At 36.4% G+C, this 18,947-nt stretch overlaps 1 protein-coding gene across 2 annotated transcripts in view; it reads right to left on the minus strand.

Moving 5' to 3' along the window:
* Positions 1-18,947, minus strand: part of LOC126368471 (zwei Ig domain protein zig-8-like) — a 97,986-nt gene that overhangs the window by 49,039 nt on the left and 30,000 nt on the right. For both annotated transcript variants that reach the window (XM_050012489.1, XM_050012488.1), the window contains exon 2: positions 2,471-2,563. In XM_050012489.1, the coding sequence (XP_049868446.1) occupies positions 2,471-2,543 (73 nt within the window). In that variant the 5' untranslated portion in view covers positions 2,544-2,563. The remainder of the gene's footprint in view (positions 1-2,470; positions 2,564-18,947) is intronic.

The raw sequence follows: 18,947 nt of genomic DNA on the forward strand, positions 1-18,947 counted from the left end.
TTATATTATGTTATATGTTGTAGTACATGTTCCTCAATATTTAAAACGCTGCTGTATGTGTATAATATGTTTATAATTAATGGTTTTATGGGCAGAGAAACATCCGAGGATAATTATCTCAACATATTCCTTGTATTTTAATTCAAAAATATCTCCATTCAATAGGTAACATAGTTACAATTTGAATTGTCACTTTTGACATAACGAACGTCTCCACCGCCTAAAACTACTCACAACCTACCATGTCCCACAATCTTTATAGCTGGGGATTAAAAGCTGCAAGAAAATCCTCTGCACGGGGCCCTAAGAGACATTCTTTAAAAAAAAACCTAGTAGTATGTCGTTGACTCTATTCAGATTCATTGGATCGTAACGAAATATATATTATATAACAAACCTCTTTTGTATGATTTACGAGGACGTCACTTCGTTGACGAAAACTGCCTCAATGCTTTCTCACATTTTACGTATATTTGGCAAAGGCTCAACAATGTTTACTGCCAGGGTTAATAGTTGATAATCTACTTTGTTGTATTTCCTTTTTCCTTGTAGGTTGAGACGGTTTATTTGAAGTGGCGATTCGTGTTAACTGTGTATTTTGGTGCCGCATTTTAGAAATGCGGTGAGTCAGTATTTTGATGTTACTTCTTGTAGATTTGCCGGATATGGTATAAACTACTTTTCAAGTGATTTATTAAAGATTATGTATGCACAATCAGCCAACGCATGAATGAAATATTATCAAAAAAATAATCTGAACTCAAGATTAGCCCGAACATTCCGAACATTAAACAGTCCGGGAATTAACCTACATTAAGTTTTTCAAATCGAATCGAATGTCTTTTCGTTTTTTCTTTCCGGGTCTTCAATTTACGTATTAAGATTTAGGGTTGAAATTGTACGTAGGTATACATTAAAAGAATTGGAAATATCCGAATTAAATTATCCGATTGTTTTATAAATAAAATTGATATCTTACTATATTAGAACAGGTTCCGCTTTCCTAACCTGAAGATTTGATATTCTTTCAAAAGTTGTTACGAAACATATATTGCGAAGTCTGTAGATTGTTTTTTATGAGATGTGCATATTGAGTGGCCCACAATTAAAAAAAAACTTCCTAATGGCCCCTGGAGAGTCACAAGTCATCACACAATATGATTTTTTTTATGTTTTATTTATAATTACAACAACATGACAATGTCCGCATTAATCACAGTAATGAAATGACTCACCAGCGAACACACTTACTCCAAATTAATAATTAATTCTCGTTTTAGGTGTAATAATTAAGCCTGTTGAACTAAAATTCACTAAATAGGCGTTAAATTTTGATGAGAACAATGTTTATTTCGTGTATTATTATTAGTACCAATATACAGGGTGTTAGTTACATCGTAACGAAAACTTTGAGGGATATGCATATGTGTTAGTCCATGAGTGTGGAATTCTCCGTCGCTAAATTGGAAAATGCTTTGTTTGAACACACAAAATAGATACAAAAAGGTGGTAAAATATTTTACAAAATAGTCAACAAATTTGAATTAATCATGATTCCAATGTGCATTTTTTAAATTATTTATTGTAAGTAAATTACTAAAATTGACAATATAAAAAGATATAAAAGGTGTCTATTTGGAGATAAAACCTATACGGAACATCTCTGAACATAACATAACCGTAATTATATTTATAACATTAGCGAAATAATTATAAAACGGAATATAGTTATAATACGGGTCCAGTTTAGTGATAATCTAGTTAAATAAAGATAATAAGAAATTTCCTAAAGAATATAAAAATTAAGAAAAGTAGCACAGCCCAAAACAGCCTAAGAGTCTATGATGCCTAAACTAGGTAAATTAATCTTACTCTTAGACATAACAATACTACAACTTAGGCAACATACAATAAATACCTTAATCTGAGTATACAAAAATATTATAATATAAAAAATAAGCGTCCCTTCCCTGAAGCGTCGGAACACCATTCCATCTGGCCAGAAGTCCACACGAAGCAGCCTAACAGCAAGTGTGGTGGGCATGCGGAGCCATAAAGACCTAAATCTTCTAGGCCTCTCAAGAGTTATAACCTCACCAAGGGATCAAATAACCCTAAGCATACTAGGTCAAAATACTACAAGTTCAAAATTAACCTTACCAAAATGGCTTATGAACAAATGTTACTATAACTTGAATGAATATTATAAACATAAAAATAATTAAATTTTGTAATAAGTATAATTTTGTATAATATTTTTCAATAACAATATTATAATTATATTCTTTTCATCACAACACTATTTTGTAAAATATTTTACCACCTTTTTGTACCTATTTTGTGTGTTCCGACAAATAAATTGATTTGATTTGATTACTATAATATTACGGCTACCAAGCATCTTTCCACGAATTGTAATATATACATTCTGTTAACTCATCTACATGTATACACTTTTAGACATACATACCTATCAGGAAGAGGAAGCCATGCAGAAGAGATATCCATAAAGCCGATTTGACTTCGCTCACTGCGCACCCCATAATGATGCCCGGTCCGGTCACTGGAATATGAAAATCCGTTTAAACTCAAACTCAAAAATATCTTTATTCGTTAGATAACACAGTTATCCTTTGAATCAACAATAAAATGATTACATAAACATATTTTGATCAGTACTATTCAGAGGCGGAGGACAGGAGTCCTAGTATGGCTTTATAATAGACTACTCTGGGCGCCATCCCACTTGCGTCAAACAGAGTACTGCGGGGCGGAAGGTAAGAGAGACACCATTGCCCTATTTTTCCTTAAAAAAGTAGCATGGAAAATGCTGCACCGACAAGAGCGTGGCTCTTAAATTGATGATGATAATGATATTTTTATCGAGCATCTCATCCACCTAAATATACTGCAGTTTCTCACAACCTGAACAGGTAGCGGAAAAGTAGCTGCAAGAAAAACTTTGACACAGAGCCATAGACGTTCTTGAGAAATATTTAAAATGGCTTAGGTGGTAACTAAGCTACAATCAGCTAAAGTATTCGGTGAAATGACCACTAATAACCTGAAAAGCTGGCAACTCACCCACTGGGTGAGTTTACATTGGGTGAGTTACCACCTATGCCGTTTTTTTAAGTGTCTGATAATCTATCAAGAAATAGTATTTCATAGTCAGACGCTTATCTTTCAGTTGGTATCACGTGATTTAAAATTTATCAGTGTTACTACAAAACACAAACTAAAAATAAACTAGGTTTGAAATAGTATTTCGCGCCACGAAAGAAGTCGGCGGATTTTAATGATACTAACTTGACAAGTCATAATAATTCTGTGCAGAATCTGCGACAGTAGCGCCGCGGCCTTCGGGACTTCTTTCGTATACGGATTTTAGTCTTTGTTTTGTAGTAACTCTGTAATTGTTTACCAGAAAACTATCGCAATTTATAATTAGATACCTACTTCAGTTGACAGACTATATTTACTTCCTTATATTTTTACGAATCACTCAAATGTACATCAAATCTAGTCTAGATTATTTCTAGGTCAACTTTAACTCTGCAGCTCCGCGCACTTAAGTCCTCGATTATTTTCACGCGACCGAATCTAACCTATTTTTGCTTAGGGGAACCCATCTACATAATTAAATCGATAAGCTGGCAGGTGGCTTTGTTTGTGTTAGGCTAAGGCCCCACTACAAGAAAATTGCTTATTGCTATGAGCTAAGCGACTCGCTTAGTAAAAAAATAATAAAAAAGTATCTTTGTATTTATGTTACGCAGCGGGCCATGCAGCATAGATTAAATAAAAATAGTAGTATTAGTGTATCACTACATAGTATAAAACAAAGCCGCTTTTTCTGTCCCTATATCCATATGTACGGTTAAATCTTTAAAACTACGCAACGGATTTTGATGCGGTTTTTTTTAATAGATAGAGTGATTCAAGAGGAAGGTTTATATGTATAACAACATCCCCTAAATAGTGGAAAAATACTGTTATTTTTGAGGTTTTTAATGTGATGTCGTAAATAATTTCATTTTTTTCCTCAGCATTGCACCCGAGCGAAGCCGGGGCGGGTCGCTAGTACTGTATATTTTAATGTTGTAAACGTATTCATATCGGTGCCGAGTTAAGTTACCTCACCTCCGCGGGGTTGTTACTTTAGATTAAATGGCCATAAGGAGTAATGGGACGCGCATGATCTGTCTATCTCGCTCGCACTAACGCGGGAAAGCGGAACAGGGTTATTAGCAAGAATTTTTTATCAAGAGTCCTTTGTGAGACCGGTAACTAACCTGGCACCTGTACTCTACATATCTTTGGTCTCATTCCTATTAAGCTACAGCTTAATGTGTAGACTAAAAGAAAAAAGATGTATAGACTTTTAATGCAAACGAGCATATCTCTCTTCGCTTCTACCTCTAAATCTATGATCTTTGTGAATGCGTTCTGTGTCGTTCTAATCTTGCTACGTTAGCCAGGCGCATCCATCGCATTATGGCTGTCTGCGAAAGTATTTTATAAGTCTGTCCAATTACTAAGCGATTTGCTTTGCTCTTAACAATAAATAAGCAAAGCTCATATCGTGTAGTCTTAGCCTTATATAGGGTGTTTTAGACGGGTCTTTCTTATGATAATTAGTGGATGCTATTGTGGAAAATAACAGGTGGTTGTTTTAAAGATTTAAATTGTGAAGGATCAATTCTCACTCCTCTTTATTCAGTTCTATCAAAAGATGAGTTAAAGATACCACCACAATGTTTCGAATTTCAGTTTTAGAAGAAACTCAAATATATTTTTTGCTCCAGTATGTAGGTTTTCTCCCATACGAATACCCCACAACCTACATTACCGAGAAATGTATTTTCGGAGGTATGTGACCTAACTCAAGTCAATGCTTTAGGTTATATAAGCGGACCCTGTAAAAAACGGGATAACGCTAGAGAGATGATGATAAGATTTTCTCGCAAAATGATCCTTAAAATAAGCTCAAAACCAAATATAAATACACTGGTAAAGACTAGACTATACCAAGTAATACAGATAGACGTCTCAGCAGAGGCAGACCCAAAAGAAGAAGGAAAGACGATTTGGAAGCCTTTGAAAGGGATTGACTGAACATCTGCCTGGATAAGGAACTGTGGAAGACGAGATGGGAAGCTTTTGCTCAGCTGTGGGACAAGATAGACTAGAAAAACAACAAAAACACCAGACTCGGGATTCGAACCAGGTAGGTACTAAATCATAAAGTATCTATGTGATACTAGCGAGGTATTCAGTAACATAGAATAAGGAATAATACTACCCACGTATAGAACGGCAACTCCCCGCTCCACACCAGCGGAGCTAGGTTTACCTCATAACCTCTCGGTCATACTAAAGTCTTCAATGGTATGGGCGTTAGACGTTACACATAAAGATGCACGTGTGATAACATCGATGTGTAGTGTCTGTGTAAAACGAAGTGTTTTGTTTGAAGTGTCCAGTGTGGGGCAGTCGTACGCACATTCATCTTCTGGTCTAAAGCATAAAACTTGAATACAAATGACGAGTTTTCAGTTGAGAAAATCCACCATACTGAGGGTAAGTCCTTTGCATGTTATAAAGAGCTTTACTTTACCCTATTATAATGTAAGATTTAATTGCTTTCCCTGACTTATCCGATTTGAAAGACGTTTATTTTGTGCTCAAAGGTCTTAAATAACTATCCTCTTAATGCTGATTCAGTTGTCTAAGAATATACCTAATATAGCAAATACTTTCTTGTGTTCAAAGGAAATTAAAGTTACAGAAAGAAAGAGAAAAAATAACATACATTTTAGGCGTTTAGAAATAATAATGTTATAGTATAAATACTATAAAAACCTAATATTATTTTAAATTATACCCGTCATTTTCTTATCCGCTGAAAAAAAATCGACGGATGATTGACAACTGTTAATTTTAGAATGAAAGAATAACCCGGGCGAATTAAATAGGCATCTCGCTCATATCAATTCGTTTGACGTGTGCTGTCAACTTAATTCTGTCGGGTTATGGGCCAATATAAAATTTTAAATTACCGCCTAAAATTGACGTGTGTTCATAACTTTTATGCCTGTCGATTATCCGTCCGTTTCCTTTTCGGCGGATAAGAAAATGACAGATATAACTTAGAAATAAACTTAGATGGTGTGTACCGGAATTAGCACCAATATTACTAAATAACCTAACCTCTGTTTTTAAGGTTGATAAATGCAGTACGGATACCACGCCGATCCCAGGGGACGCCGTACCTAAGCTACACTATCACATGGATATTACTGTCTCTACTAAATAGGAAGACAATTCATCATAAAAAAACAGTTTTCAGAAGTAGGAATGTATTACCTTTTAAAGATAAATGTATTAAGTCATGTTTTTTTTTGACGTGACTTATTGTAGATTTGCTGTAAGGGAGGGCTCTTGCCCTGAACAAAAAATTAGGTCAACGGGCCTGAGGGTGCCCAGATGGGCGCGAACCTCGGCTGAGTGCGTGTATCGCATCAGCTTAAATACAAACGCCTGACATAAATACAATAGCAATTAAACCTATTCTATACGTTTCGTGACTGTTAGCAATGGGCGTCTTCAGACAAATATCGTAAAACACACTGTGTAATTACCTGTTACTAAGCAAAGAACGTAGAGTCGACAGCTACTAAAACTTAATTACTTACTAGCTACGTTTTTCGGTCGTAAAACTTATCGAACTCTAGCATCTACTAACACACCTTCACTAAATAAATTGGTAGGAGAACCTATAGAATAAATAGTAATATCTACTAGGTTAATAACCCCACATGATGCTAATATTATAAACGCGAAAATAAATGCTTTCACTGATACGCCATGGCCACGTCGAACAATAAATTCATATTGGGACAGTCAGTCAGTTTATTTATCAACAATACCTAAGTACCTCATTACATTAGTTGATACTAATGCATCCTTCATAAGTTAGTCCTACATGTGTCTTACGTCAATTATTCCTACATATGTTCTATATAAGTTAGTCCTAGATGGTGTCCTACATTACATAAACAGCCTATATACATCGCACTGCTGGGCACAGGCCTCCCCTCAATCAACCGTAGGGGATATGGAGCATACTCCACCACGCTGCTCCACTGCAGGTTGGTGAAGTTGTTTTTACGGCTAATAGCCGGGACTACCGAAGCACGGAATCATCTTACTTTTTCAAACAATCAGGTGATTCAAGCCTGAAAAGTCGGGAATCGAACCCGGACCTCCAGATCGTGAGCCTGACGCTCCAACCATTAGACCACCGAGGCTGTTGTGTCCTATATTAGTTAGTCCTAAACGTGTCCCATGTTAGTTTAAACTACATGTTAAATATTACATTAAGACACAATAATGTTGAATTACCTAATGTAGGACACATATAGGACACCATACAGGAAACATGTAGTACTAACTAATACAGGACACTATGTAGGAGTAACTAATATAGGACACTTGTATTAGTTAGTCCTACATGATTAACTAATGTAGATTAGTTAGTACTAATTCAAAAGCACCATATCGCACAAACAGAAATCGCACCGGATCTCTCTCGACATTCCAATATTAAATTTAAACTAGGTAACTCGAAATAAAATCTCTTAAAAAACATCACCTCATTTCAAATGGATGAGGTGGACCAAGTTTCCACTGGAAACTGGAAGTCGTAAAACAAAAGTTGTCGATAACGCCGCCAGATGGTGCTTCCCTTCGGTTTTTACAGGATGAATAATTTTAACAAGGGAAAAGGAGGAACTCTGAGGCGTGACTAATTATTTTCTTTGTTTGTATTTTAGGTACGGACTTGCACAAATGTATACTACAAAAATATAATTTGTATATTCCCATAAGCTTGGTACATTTTTGAAAGCGCCTGTATTAGTAAGGAAATATTATAATACAGTTAGGTAACTAAATAACTTTGGTAGCGCAAAATACTTTTATAGATAAATTAAAGAGAAAGCGAACGTCGTGCTTTTTTCTTATTGTGTGGGTTATGAGGTGGATTACCAACCTCATCAACCCTGGTGTCAGGGTTATTATTGAGGCGCCAAAGGCCCCTGACATGGCTCATGTAACGAGTATGTAGTAACCGGGACCAACAGCTTAACGTGCCTTCCGAAACACGGATTATCTTACTCGTGCCTTTAATAGACAAGAATGAAGAATGCTAGACCGACAAGAGTGGGGCTCTTATATTAAAGATGATGATGAAAATACTTTGTCAAAGATAAGATGACAGAAATAATTACCTACGCATTAGAATATTCTTTTTCAGTGGAATATTATGGTCTACGAGGTTTTTATTTGCAGAAAATACTTCTTGTGCAGAACGTTGGTTATCAACGTTACATATTAACCTAATTCTAATTTTAAAAGCTATACACCATCATTTTATACTAAGACTCCAGTATAGAGGTATAATGTGTCGCTTTCTTCCTACTCGTGCCTTCACCATAATAATATTCCAACAGAGATTACGCGCATGACTTTACATAACCATGAACCAACGTAAAGATAAAGAAACAAATTGTATAAAGGCGGTCAACCACCAGGAGCTGGCGCTTGTAATGTAACATCTCACATTACATCAGTGTGTAAAATGCTCGAATGGACTTAGGCATTACAGTGCCCACATCTACACAAAGTACGCAAAATATTTGTAACGTTTAAGTGATTGGTAGGTAAGTTAAACCAAGTAACGATCGTTATACTGCAAACCAACTGTAAGACAGTTCACAGTTTCGAATATTTTTAAAGAAAATGCTCGATACATACATGAACTTGGTGTAAGTTCTTCACACCAGGTTAAACGGAGACCATGGAATTCCATTTGATTCGCCCAGACATTTTTTTCTTGCTACCTTTACATTCATCAATCGTTTCTTACACGTAAGCCGGTTCAGAAACATCGACGTAACTTTTTTAAGTACATCGCCAATTACGTCAATGGACGTCTTTATTTGTCTTTCTCTGCCAGCCTTTCCAGCAACCTTCACCTTATATACCGCTTTTGTAATTCTATTATCTTTCAGGTTTCTTTACGTTTGATGCACTTAAAAATATAAATGGTATCAATACAGCATTCGTGGCATGACAAACGCGGGCGCGGTGCAAATTATATCGACGACTTTAACCAATAGCCGTACAACGTTTCTCCACGTGGACAGCATTCGCTGCGTCTATTTGTATTGGTTGGAACTCTCAGTTTAATGGCGCGATTTACCTTCAAGTGTGCGCACTATAATGCTTGCCTGAGAGTCCTCACTAATGTAATGCTCGATTTTTTTAACTGTTACATTACAAGCATTGCTCTTAGAGACTTTATATACAATACACCCCACTTTCTCTCTATCGTGATATAATCCTGCCATGCATACAAATAGGCGTGTCGGTTAATATATCTACCACCAGGTAGCAAGGGAAACATTTTGAAGCGGTGCAGAGAAAATTGTGTTTTCCGAAGCATACGTAGCTTTAGGCTTGCCTTAATCTTTTACGATGCTACAGTCTGCATTCTGATGTGGAATATTTAAAGTAAAACGTTATCGTACTCCATTTTCAACGTCCTGTGTTTAAAGCTTATAAATTAAGAGAGTGTGAAGCTACTTAATATTGTGTATATATTATAACTAGGTACATACAGGTGTCAGTGACATTGTAACGAAAACATTGAGGGATGATTCACACCATGATTTTGAGTTAATATGAAATGGAATTTTCCGAAAAACCACTAACAATTACATTAATTTTCGGACACGAAATTTTACTTGATATCAACTCAGAATTATGGTCTGAATCATCCCCTCAGTATTCGTTACGGTATCACTAATATTCATACGTACTTGTATGGCTCCTGTAGGTACGTACTTGTAAGTACGTGTACGGGATGTAAGTGACGTCGTGACGAATACTAACTTCAGCTTCAGCTCATTATCCCGAGTTAATATCAAGTGGAATTTTTCCATCGCCAAGGTATATAATTTAAAATAAATTAAAAAACACAAAAAAAATCATGAATTTTGCGACGGAAAATTCCGCTTGATATTAACTCAGAATCATATTGTTGCACTAATGTGTGTGGAATTCATGATCTGCGCCTTTACAGCGGAAAAGAGGCGAAATCTTAAATGCGTCTATTACTCGCCTGCCGTATTTGTCGCGAGATGATAGGGAACATGGAATATTCAGCCCTGAATATGTCATTATCTTTGTACTTGTAACAGTCCACGTCAAACCCATGTCAAAACAATTACGCTACAATAAACACAAATAAAACAATTCCAATTCCCGATTCCGAAATATGTTTCCAATAAACTGCAAACAAGGATGTGACGATGAAACGATACGAAGAATTCCAATTTGGGGAATCAAAAGTTAATTTGATTTGTAAGGAAAGGCACGATTGGGCAGAATGAATCAAGTCCCGCAGTGCTGGCTGCGCTAAGGTTTATAGTGTAAAAACAATAGTAAGTATGTTTTTCTACTCAAATAGTATAGAGAACTCTGACAATCAAGAACAATCAACAGTAGCGACACCTGATGAAAGAAATGGATAGATTTTATCCTCATTAATATTTTGGTTGGAAAAGCTTTCCAGCGAAAGGTAAAACGCCAAGTTACATTAATACGAGTAGTTCCCTTTTAGTTGAAAATATTTTTTTATAAAGACGTTTTTTTTTTTTGGCAAAGTTTCAAATATTAAAATATTTTTAGCAAAGAGAATGTCGTGTGTTTCGAAAAAAATATTTTTTTTAAGTTAAATTCGCTTGAAAATGCATTACTAAATAGTGTCATTGCCCTATGTTCATGCTAGTAAGTAACATAGGTACTATTTAGAGTAAAAATCCGATCTAAGGAATATATAAATTAATGAAAAGTAAAAATATATCCGGTAAAAAGAATACCGTAACTCTTTCTACCTAAAGAAAACGGAAAAAGTGACGAACACCAAAAAGCGAGAAAGAAGCTTAACAAAAATGCCCGGATCCGCTCCAAGGTAGATAGCAAAATCCATCCTCTAAATTTTTATGATCGCCTCAAAAAAGTGGACGCGAAAGCTTTGTAAGTGAAACCGCTGAAGGCATTTTTAAGAAAAATGGTGCTGTTGTTTCAGTAAACAGATGTTCGGGCAGGATTTTTAAAAGGGTAAACGACCCAGGTTTTAAAACTTGGAGGGAAATTGGTCGTGGTTTTATTCTATTATCTTATTTTTTTATAAATAATTCTTGTGTTTCGGATTTATAAACTTTCCTCTGTGTTTTTACGCTGAAACCCTATTTTTTGTTTTTGCTTGTTTTGTACTACCGTGTGTTCGGCATCAATCCCAAATATTCGTAAAAATATATCTATCATCGTCCTGAGTTTGCGATTCTTAGAAGAAGCTCCCGCTAAGTACAGAGTTAATCCCATCTGCGGTAAATCTACAGTAAGTCAAGTCAAAAAAAAAACCAGAAGAGTCGTGAGTCTTATATTTTTTATGTAGATTTGACAAAAGGTGACAAGTGAGGTACAGAAAGATCAAGAAGATCTTACATGGAACAAATTAGAGAGTAGGCGAAGTCGTGTCTTATAAAGAAGTCAAAGAATTGGTCTAGGATAGGAGAATGCTACACCAAGAGCGTGGCTTTTAAGTTAATCATAATGATGAATAGTGTGTGTGCAATATAATATAGGGTTATGTATATGTGTAAGAGTTTTGTATTGTATGTTAAACAAAATAAATTGCGTTTCGAGGCTATAACATTCAGCAATGTTTAAACGCCACCTCCATTGACAATAATAGCACATTTAATTTATAATTAACAGCAATTTGTACACAACACAACTGCTTATACACGTTCCACTACTGAACACACGTTTACCCTCATTAAGTAAAGAGGATATAAAATAATAGCCATAATAAAGGAAACAAGTTATGACAATATTACTAATGATTAATATAGCGATAAATTCGCTGTATGCGCAGTAGCGACAAAAATAAACCACTTTCCAGTAGTAGGTATATTCCATAAATCCTTGCAGTTGAATCCATATTTGGATCATTGATAATTGATACAGGTGATTTCTAAGACTTATGCACGGTTAATAACAATAGGCTCTATTCCATCGGACTTCAAAATAGGTTTCGAGCCGTGAGTTGGAGGGAGGGGGAGCGCGTTGCTATGAGTAATATTCCATGAAGAAAACTAAGAAAGAATATATATCTCTTGGTATCCTAAACCTTTCAAAGTCCCGTCCACAAAATCGATCATCTGTGATTGTGCATGGTGATATTATTGAGAGCGATAGCTTCAGACACGCATGTGTATTGCGTCTGTGTAAGCCAAAAAAGTGGATACCGTCGGAAGGAAAATTCCGAAAAAAAATACTTTTCAATATTACCGTCGCTTCTAAGATATTCAAAGATTTGTGATCCGCCGATCTATCAATACGTCTAGTACATGTAGCAATTCAATGTCTCGTGAATATATCGGAGAAAGTACGAGTACAGAAAGAAATATAGAAAAAAAACGCACATTTCATGAGCTAAAGCCTTTGATTTATATCATGTTTTATTGCCTAACGTTTGTCGCGTGAATCGTGCAATGAATGATCCTTTGAGAAACGGTTGGAGATTACATGAATACTGTTAGTAAGAAGATACTAGGACTTCACTCGAAATATGTCTTAAAAGTTGCAATTCTTAGCGTAGTTGAGAACACTGTGACAATTTCTTATTATGTAAGACCATTGATTTGAGAATATCTACTACTCGTAGTAATTTTAAAGTATGAACAATTAGTTGAAAAACAAGCATAGAAACTCGGTTGAGAAAGACTGAAGGAAGATGGTGTGGTGCCTAAGTTTGAGCCTGGTAGCCTCTGGGCAAGATCAAGAGTATTAGAGCATTAGTTTAATCGAGCCAATTCTGAAATATAACACTCGAAACTCACCAACGTCTTAGAATCAGATATGAAAGTCTGTAATGGTTCTGTAGGTAATGATACAGACACTGTAATTTTTTGTAGTAAATTTTCAATTTTTAAAGCATATTATTCCAATCCTCAATTTTTGACACAATGCAAACACGTTTGTAATATCCTCGATTATAAGTAGCAAGGAAAATATCTATTCCATTTTAAATCAGATTCCTAAACTAAAACTACTTACTTTATACAATGAAAGCCAATACGTTTAGAGCATGATCAAAATGATCATTCCTTATCATTTTACGACTACGATAAGATGTAGTACGTAGCAACCAATTATTCGTATCAGTCGTAAACCCGCTTACGACGTTATGACAAACTTTGGCCCATAAACGCTGCATCTGAATAGCTTTGAATAAAAATGTTTCTTTGTCGTAAAGTTTATTCTATCAAGGAAGTCACTTTCTTTCAATGTCAAGATGAATGAAGCATGAATTTTGATGTTTGAAATTTATGTCTAGAGAAATCATAAGTCGTAAACATTTACGTATCAGTTCTCTAACATTTTGTGGTTAAGCGTCTATTTGCAAAGATACAGTTGTTTTATGTGGAGATTTTGTAATAATGTTCATTTTATTGACGAGCAAGACACTTCAATGCTCTTAAAACCTCGTATCTAGTAAACATGTGAGTGTACTTCCCATTAAAAAATGCGTTACCTATATTCAATTTCAACTTCGAAGTTACAACCAGTTGTGTCCCTAGAGACATCATAACCGATTAATTGACTGTACAGAACATCAATCTCTCTCCAAAATTTCGCTTCTCTGAGATAATATATTGATACGGCTAGACGCATTCCCTTGAAATCCGATTTCTGATCCCACCCTGCTCAAATATACATACGGCTACTAAAGCATCGCTTTTCCCTCCACCCTCTGCTCCACTCTAAATCACCCGTTTCATGTTGACATAAAGTTCGGTTTTAATCGTAGCAAGATAGAAGGTTACCTAGGACGCATTCCACATAGACCGATTAGCCGATTAACTATTCATAGGTACTAAGGTATTTACATGAAATGGATACGAGCCAATATCGAGTTAGGTGCGTAATCACAATTCCGCCCAATCTTAATCTGAAAGTTACTTGTTTCAGATGACACGTTCCCTTTATTAGGGGTGGGGTATTAAGGGAACGAACAGCGGTGTCATCATGCGCGTGAAACGAAAATCTGGTTACACAAATAGCTCGCAATAAAATGTACGATCGTGTCCGGTTTTTGCTACGTCATATCTCAGTCATCCTTACGACATGAGCAAGGCCGAAACAATGAAGATTCTGGAACAATATTACGCGCTCCTAATCAAATATAGTCAGATATACTTCGACAAAATGACATACGACAAGGATCGCACAAGGAAAACAAGAAGAATTCAACAAGAAACTACCACTGTAATATAGTTTGAAGAGGAAAACATTGACAAACTCATAATACAATACGAGCCTTATTGGAAATCACATGTAAGTAAATAGATTATTGTTGTATTAGACAGACTTTGTTCTGATTGTTTTGGAAGGAGAATTCAAAGAAATTAGTAGATTTGTTGTAATGTTGTACTGATTTCTTGACCAAAACGAAAAGTAACAACAATTTAATTATTACGAATTTCAACCTGACGGTGGGATGGCCGGTCACCTTTAAATGTTATTTTATTGCTTAAATACGTTGGAAACAATTCTCTAGTGACAGGCACTAGACGGCACTAATGGGGCAGCAATTATTGAGCACCGTTTCAGCTTAAAATACGCCGACAAAATACGAGTGACCGGTGATTCTGATGGACACGTTGTAACACCTTGCGAAATGGCGTAAATCAAAAAAAAAATTGTCAAATTTAGGATTTTTTGTTATAACTGTATTTCGTTTACATTTTTTCGAGTCTTTGGAGTCCCGGACTTTTGGAACAATTTAATCTAAATGTGGTGTGACACCATCCGGCGGTTATTCTTGCACAATGGGAGTGCACCCAAAGACAAGCCTCGGTTGAAACAAAGGAAATTGGGTTGGGGGTTAGTGTATCGGGATTCTGGGGCTAAGGGGTATTATAGCACCTGCTCGACCAATGTTATTAACAAAGATACAATGGGCAGGCGGTCGCTCGCCACTGACTGGATGGGCCACCTATCTAGCCGAGCCGTAGCTGCGAGCAGCTCAGGGTGTCGAGAGGTGTACACGGATTTCTGCGAGGCGGTTTACCCGCTATACCAAATAGTGACTTATGCATATTTTACTAACATGTGTTAAGATTAACAAAACTTTTTTTATAAAAGCAAAGTTACTCGTAAAATCTTTGCCTTAAATTCTAAGATTTCTATAAGACCTAAAATTGACATTCTATGCTCGCTAACATTACTATTTTCAGACAGATCCCCTGAAGAAACAGATGATAGTCGGAAGAATGTAAAAGTTCTACACGCAATATACACGTTACAGCACACATCACTGACACAGATAGACAAGATGATAAAATTGTCAGTGAATCCCACGCAACGAAATCAAGTCGTAAACCCGGGCACTTACCGGCAAATAGCAACGGAGCGAATAAAAGCCGAAAATTCGCATCATTATGTGGCAATCGAGTCTATTGTCAGTCATTTGCCGTGGTTCCCTGCTAACAACCGGTGTCCTCGCCGCTTTATTCAATTTGCTACGGAACATAACGACCAATGGTCTGCTCATTCGGTTGATCGTCCCATTCTGGGATCTGAGCATTACACAACTCTTTGTTGTAATGTCTCTTGTCCGATCACCGTATGGGGTCACATCTTAAGCAAACAAGGGGATCATGGAGGGACTTTATCGGTTTTATGGAATAAAAGACCTTCTTTATTCCAAAGCAGAATATAATGCCGAAGAAAAAAGAAACTCGATCATTTTTATGTAAGACCAAAAATAATTGAAAATTATGTTTTTGAAAGTTATAAAAACAAGAATTTACATACTCGTAGCACGGTAAAGGTACTAACATGAAAGTAGACCAAATTTTTGATTTGCTTTCAGAATTATGCATGATGAGGATATGCCAATAAACTTCTGCAAATATTAGAACCTATCAAAGATCAAAGCCAGGATACGTACCGGCGGAAAAGCAATGAAAATAAGGTTATTTCCATTAAGTACCCATCTAAATAGAGAAATATATTCATCTTTTGTTTCACTGAACACATACATCTAAAAACAGAATTTATATCTTTATTTCTACTAACATAACATAACATAACATAACAAATACTTTATTGCACAAACAGGAAAAAACAAAATACAAAACAAAAGAGAAATATAATTAGTACAATAGGCGGCCTTATTGCTACTAGCATAAACAAAAGCAAAATTTTCCTAAAATAATATTTTCTGATTCTTTCGAATTTTAATTTTTGTAGATGTTGCCTTAGTTAATACTTTCACATTTGTAACAACTGAAGACAATTTACGAGCACAGTTGGCATTAAAGCCATAAGGGAGGTGACTAAGATACCAGCAGTGGGAAATTATTCAGGATTTGACAACAGGATAAATTGGTTGCGCGACCCTTCTTACAACTGTATTGGGCTGGTTTTCCCTTCGCGGGTTGTAAGGTCAGACAGGCAGTCGCTTCTGTAAAAAACCGGACCTGTCAAATCTTCAGGTTAGGTAAGCTGACCCTGTGTAAACGGGATAACGCTAAGGGGATGATGAATAAGAACACTATAGGGCCTTATCATACTAGAGGTTTGGGAGCGGTTGCACAGCGGAGTGGGCGCGCGGCGAATGCGTTGCGGACACGCCGCGGCTGCGCAGCGAATGCGTCGCGGACGCGTGGCAGATTCGCAACGTTTTCATCGCGTATTTGTAGCGGGTTAACGACGTTTAATACAGTCAGTAACAAAATGAATTCCGACGAGGAAACTCTGCTTTGTTACTTCGAAAACGCCGGAGAAGAAAACGAAAACATCGACGGATTTGGGAGGATCCATTATCAATTACTCGAATGCAGTAGTACAATATTATAAACTTCTAAACAGATCCTCAGCCACCATAAAGTTACAGCAATCGTACACCGTTTGTTGAAGACAATAGTTTCCAACTAGTCCAATCAGTTACTTTTCAATAAACGTCAAAACACGAAATTACTATGGAATTCGTATGAAAAAGCAACATGTGACGTCATAAAAAAACGCTAGAAATTACCGCAAATATTATTCATAAATAAGTTAAATAGAAAAAAGTTTAACTTTAGTTGTCTTTATTTAGTAATCAGAAATTCATAATTTTTCTTTGACCTAGGAAACTACCTTATAAAATACAGTTGCCAAATTTTTCGATGATAATCATCTTGTATACAGGGTGTTAGTGACATCGTAACGAAAAAAAAAATGGAACGCCTATTTTATTGTACTAAAAATGATGGTGGGTGTTTTTCTTGTCGCAAATGTTTAATTAAGATTTTCAATTTTTATTGTGCCGCAATGTAAGTCGAACAACGCGCCACACAGACGCTAAACTTACGCGCGGCTACGTTACGCGTGCGTGATACGATGTTGATATCTAGGTAGGAGTTTTCATTCTCTTGTATTTAGATGCTTAGTGGTTCAACGTTTAAAAATGTTGTTTGTTGAAGTAGAACACCTACTGCCACGATTTTTCACGCACGGTACCTACCTACCAGTTATTAAAACGTTCCTAACTTATTAACAATAAAAACCCTACTCTTGCCTTACCTTAATTGTTATTCCTTCGGATGAAGTACCTAGGTAGGTACCCTAGAACATGTCACGTCACGTAGGTATGCAACATCGCGTTTCCTCCGCGGTAGGTAGGTATCACACGCACTCACAAACACAACACCTTGCTCTTTAATAAACATCAACAATCTTCCATACTTTTGCGCAGTAAATGGTCTATGATCTATCATCATAGTCGACACTACTCATTTACAGAATGAAACAAACACTCACAAACACGAAAAAAATATCCTCGAAAAACATCACGCGATTCGGGTCAAGCTTAGTATTCGACTGAGCGGAAGCGCGCGGCGGCGTTAGCGCAAAGCATCAAAGGCGCCGACTAAGGGCGCCGAGCGCCGACGACGCACCGGCCGCGGCCGAGTCGAGCCGACGACTAGACAGAGAGAGAGAAGTATGTTTATGGTGCAAGTGACAGAGAAAGAAATAGTATCTGTTCGTATGCCTACTTTATTGGCGAGCGTTGCCCTTGACCCGTGCGCCGGCTATTCACCTGCGCATAGCTGAAGTTGTAGCCACTCTACAGTCGTTGGTAATTATAGCTACCGATTCCAAATTCACCTCAGGAGTCGATGGTAGCTATACTTACCAATAGTCGGGGTTCCGTTAGGGTGACCAATTTTATGGATTAACTAGTTTTACAAGCTAGTATAGATTATAAAATTATACTAGTATTGTGTACTATAAAAATCCTTACTAGGTGGTATTTGCATCTCTTCCCTATGAGTTGGTAACATTAAAAAAACAACTGTCGAAGTCAGACGAGTGTTGGTCGAGTCTACTGTCAACTACTGTGTTTGCGATTGAGTGTTTTAGACAAGAAATATGCCGTAAGTATATAAAATATATTATTTTTATTGATTAGCATACATCTTGAATATATCCTCTACCGTTTTCTACAAAAACCTGAACATTTAAGCCATGATTTTGTTCCAAAAACATTAAGAGAAAAATATCGTATCAAAAAAAACGTCTCTTGACACTAAAATGGAGGCAAATTACGGAATATTACACGACGCATTATATTTTATAATGTTTTAAATATACCACGTTACTTATTAGTTACTCGTGGAAACACATTATTTACCGAAATAAACAATTATTTCAGCAGATGCCCAGGATATTGATTACAGGGTACACCAAATTTGGTCAACTTTCATCATGGTAACTAAACCTACCATCGACTTATCTGGGTTTAAGGGTTCGTACAA

Source organism: Pectinophora gossypiella, chromosome 7 (genome assembly GCF_024362695.1).
Source record: "Pectinophora gossypiella chromosome 7, ilPecGoss1.1, whole genome shotgun sequence".
Classification (NCBI taxonomy): Eukaryota; Metazoa; Arthropoda; class Insecta; order Lepidoptera; family Gelechiidae; genus Pectinophora; species Pectinophora gossypiella.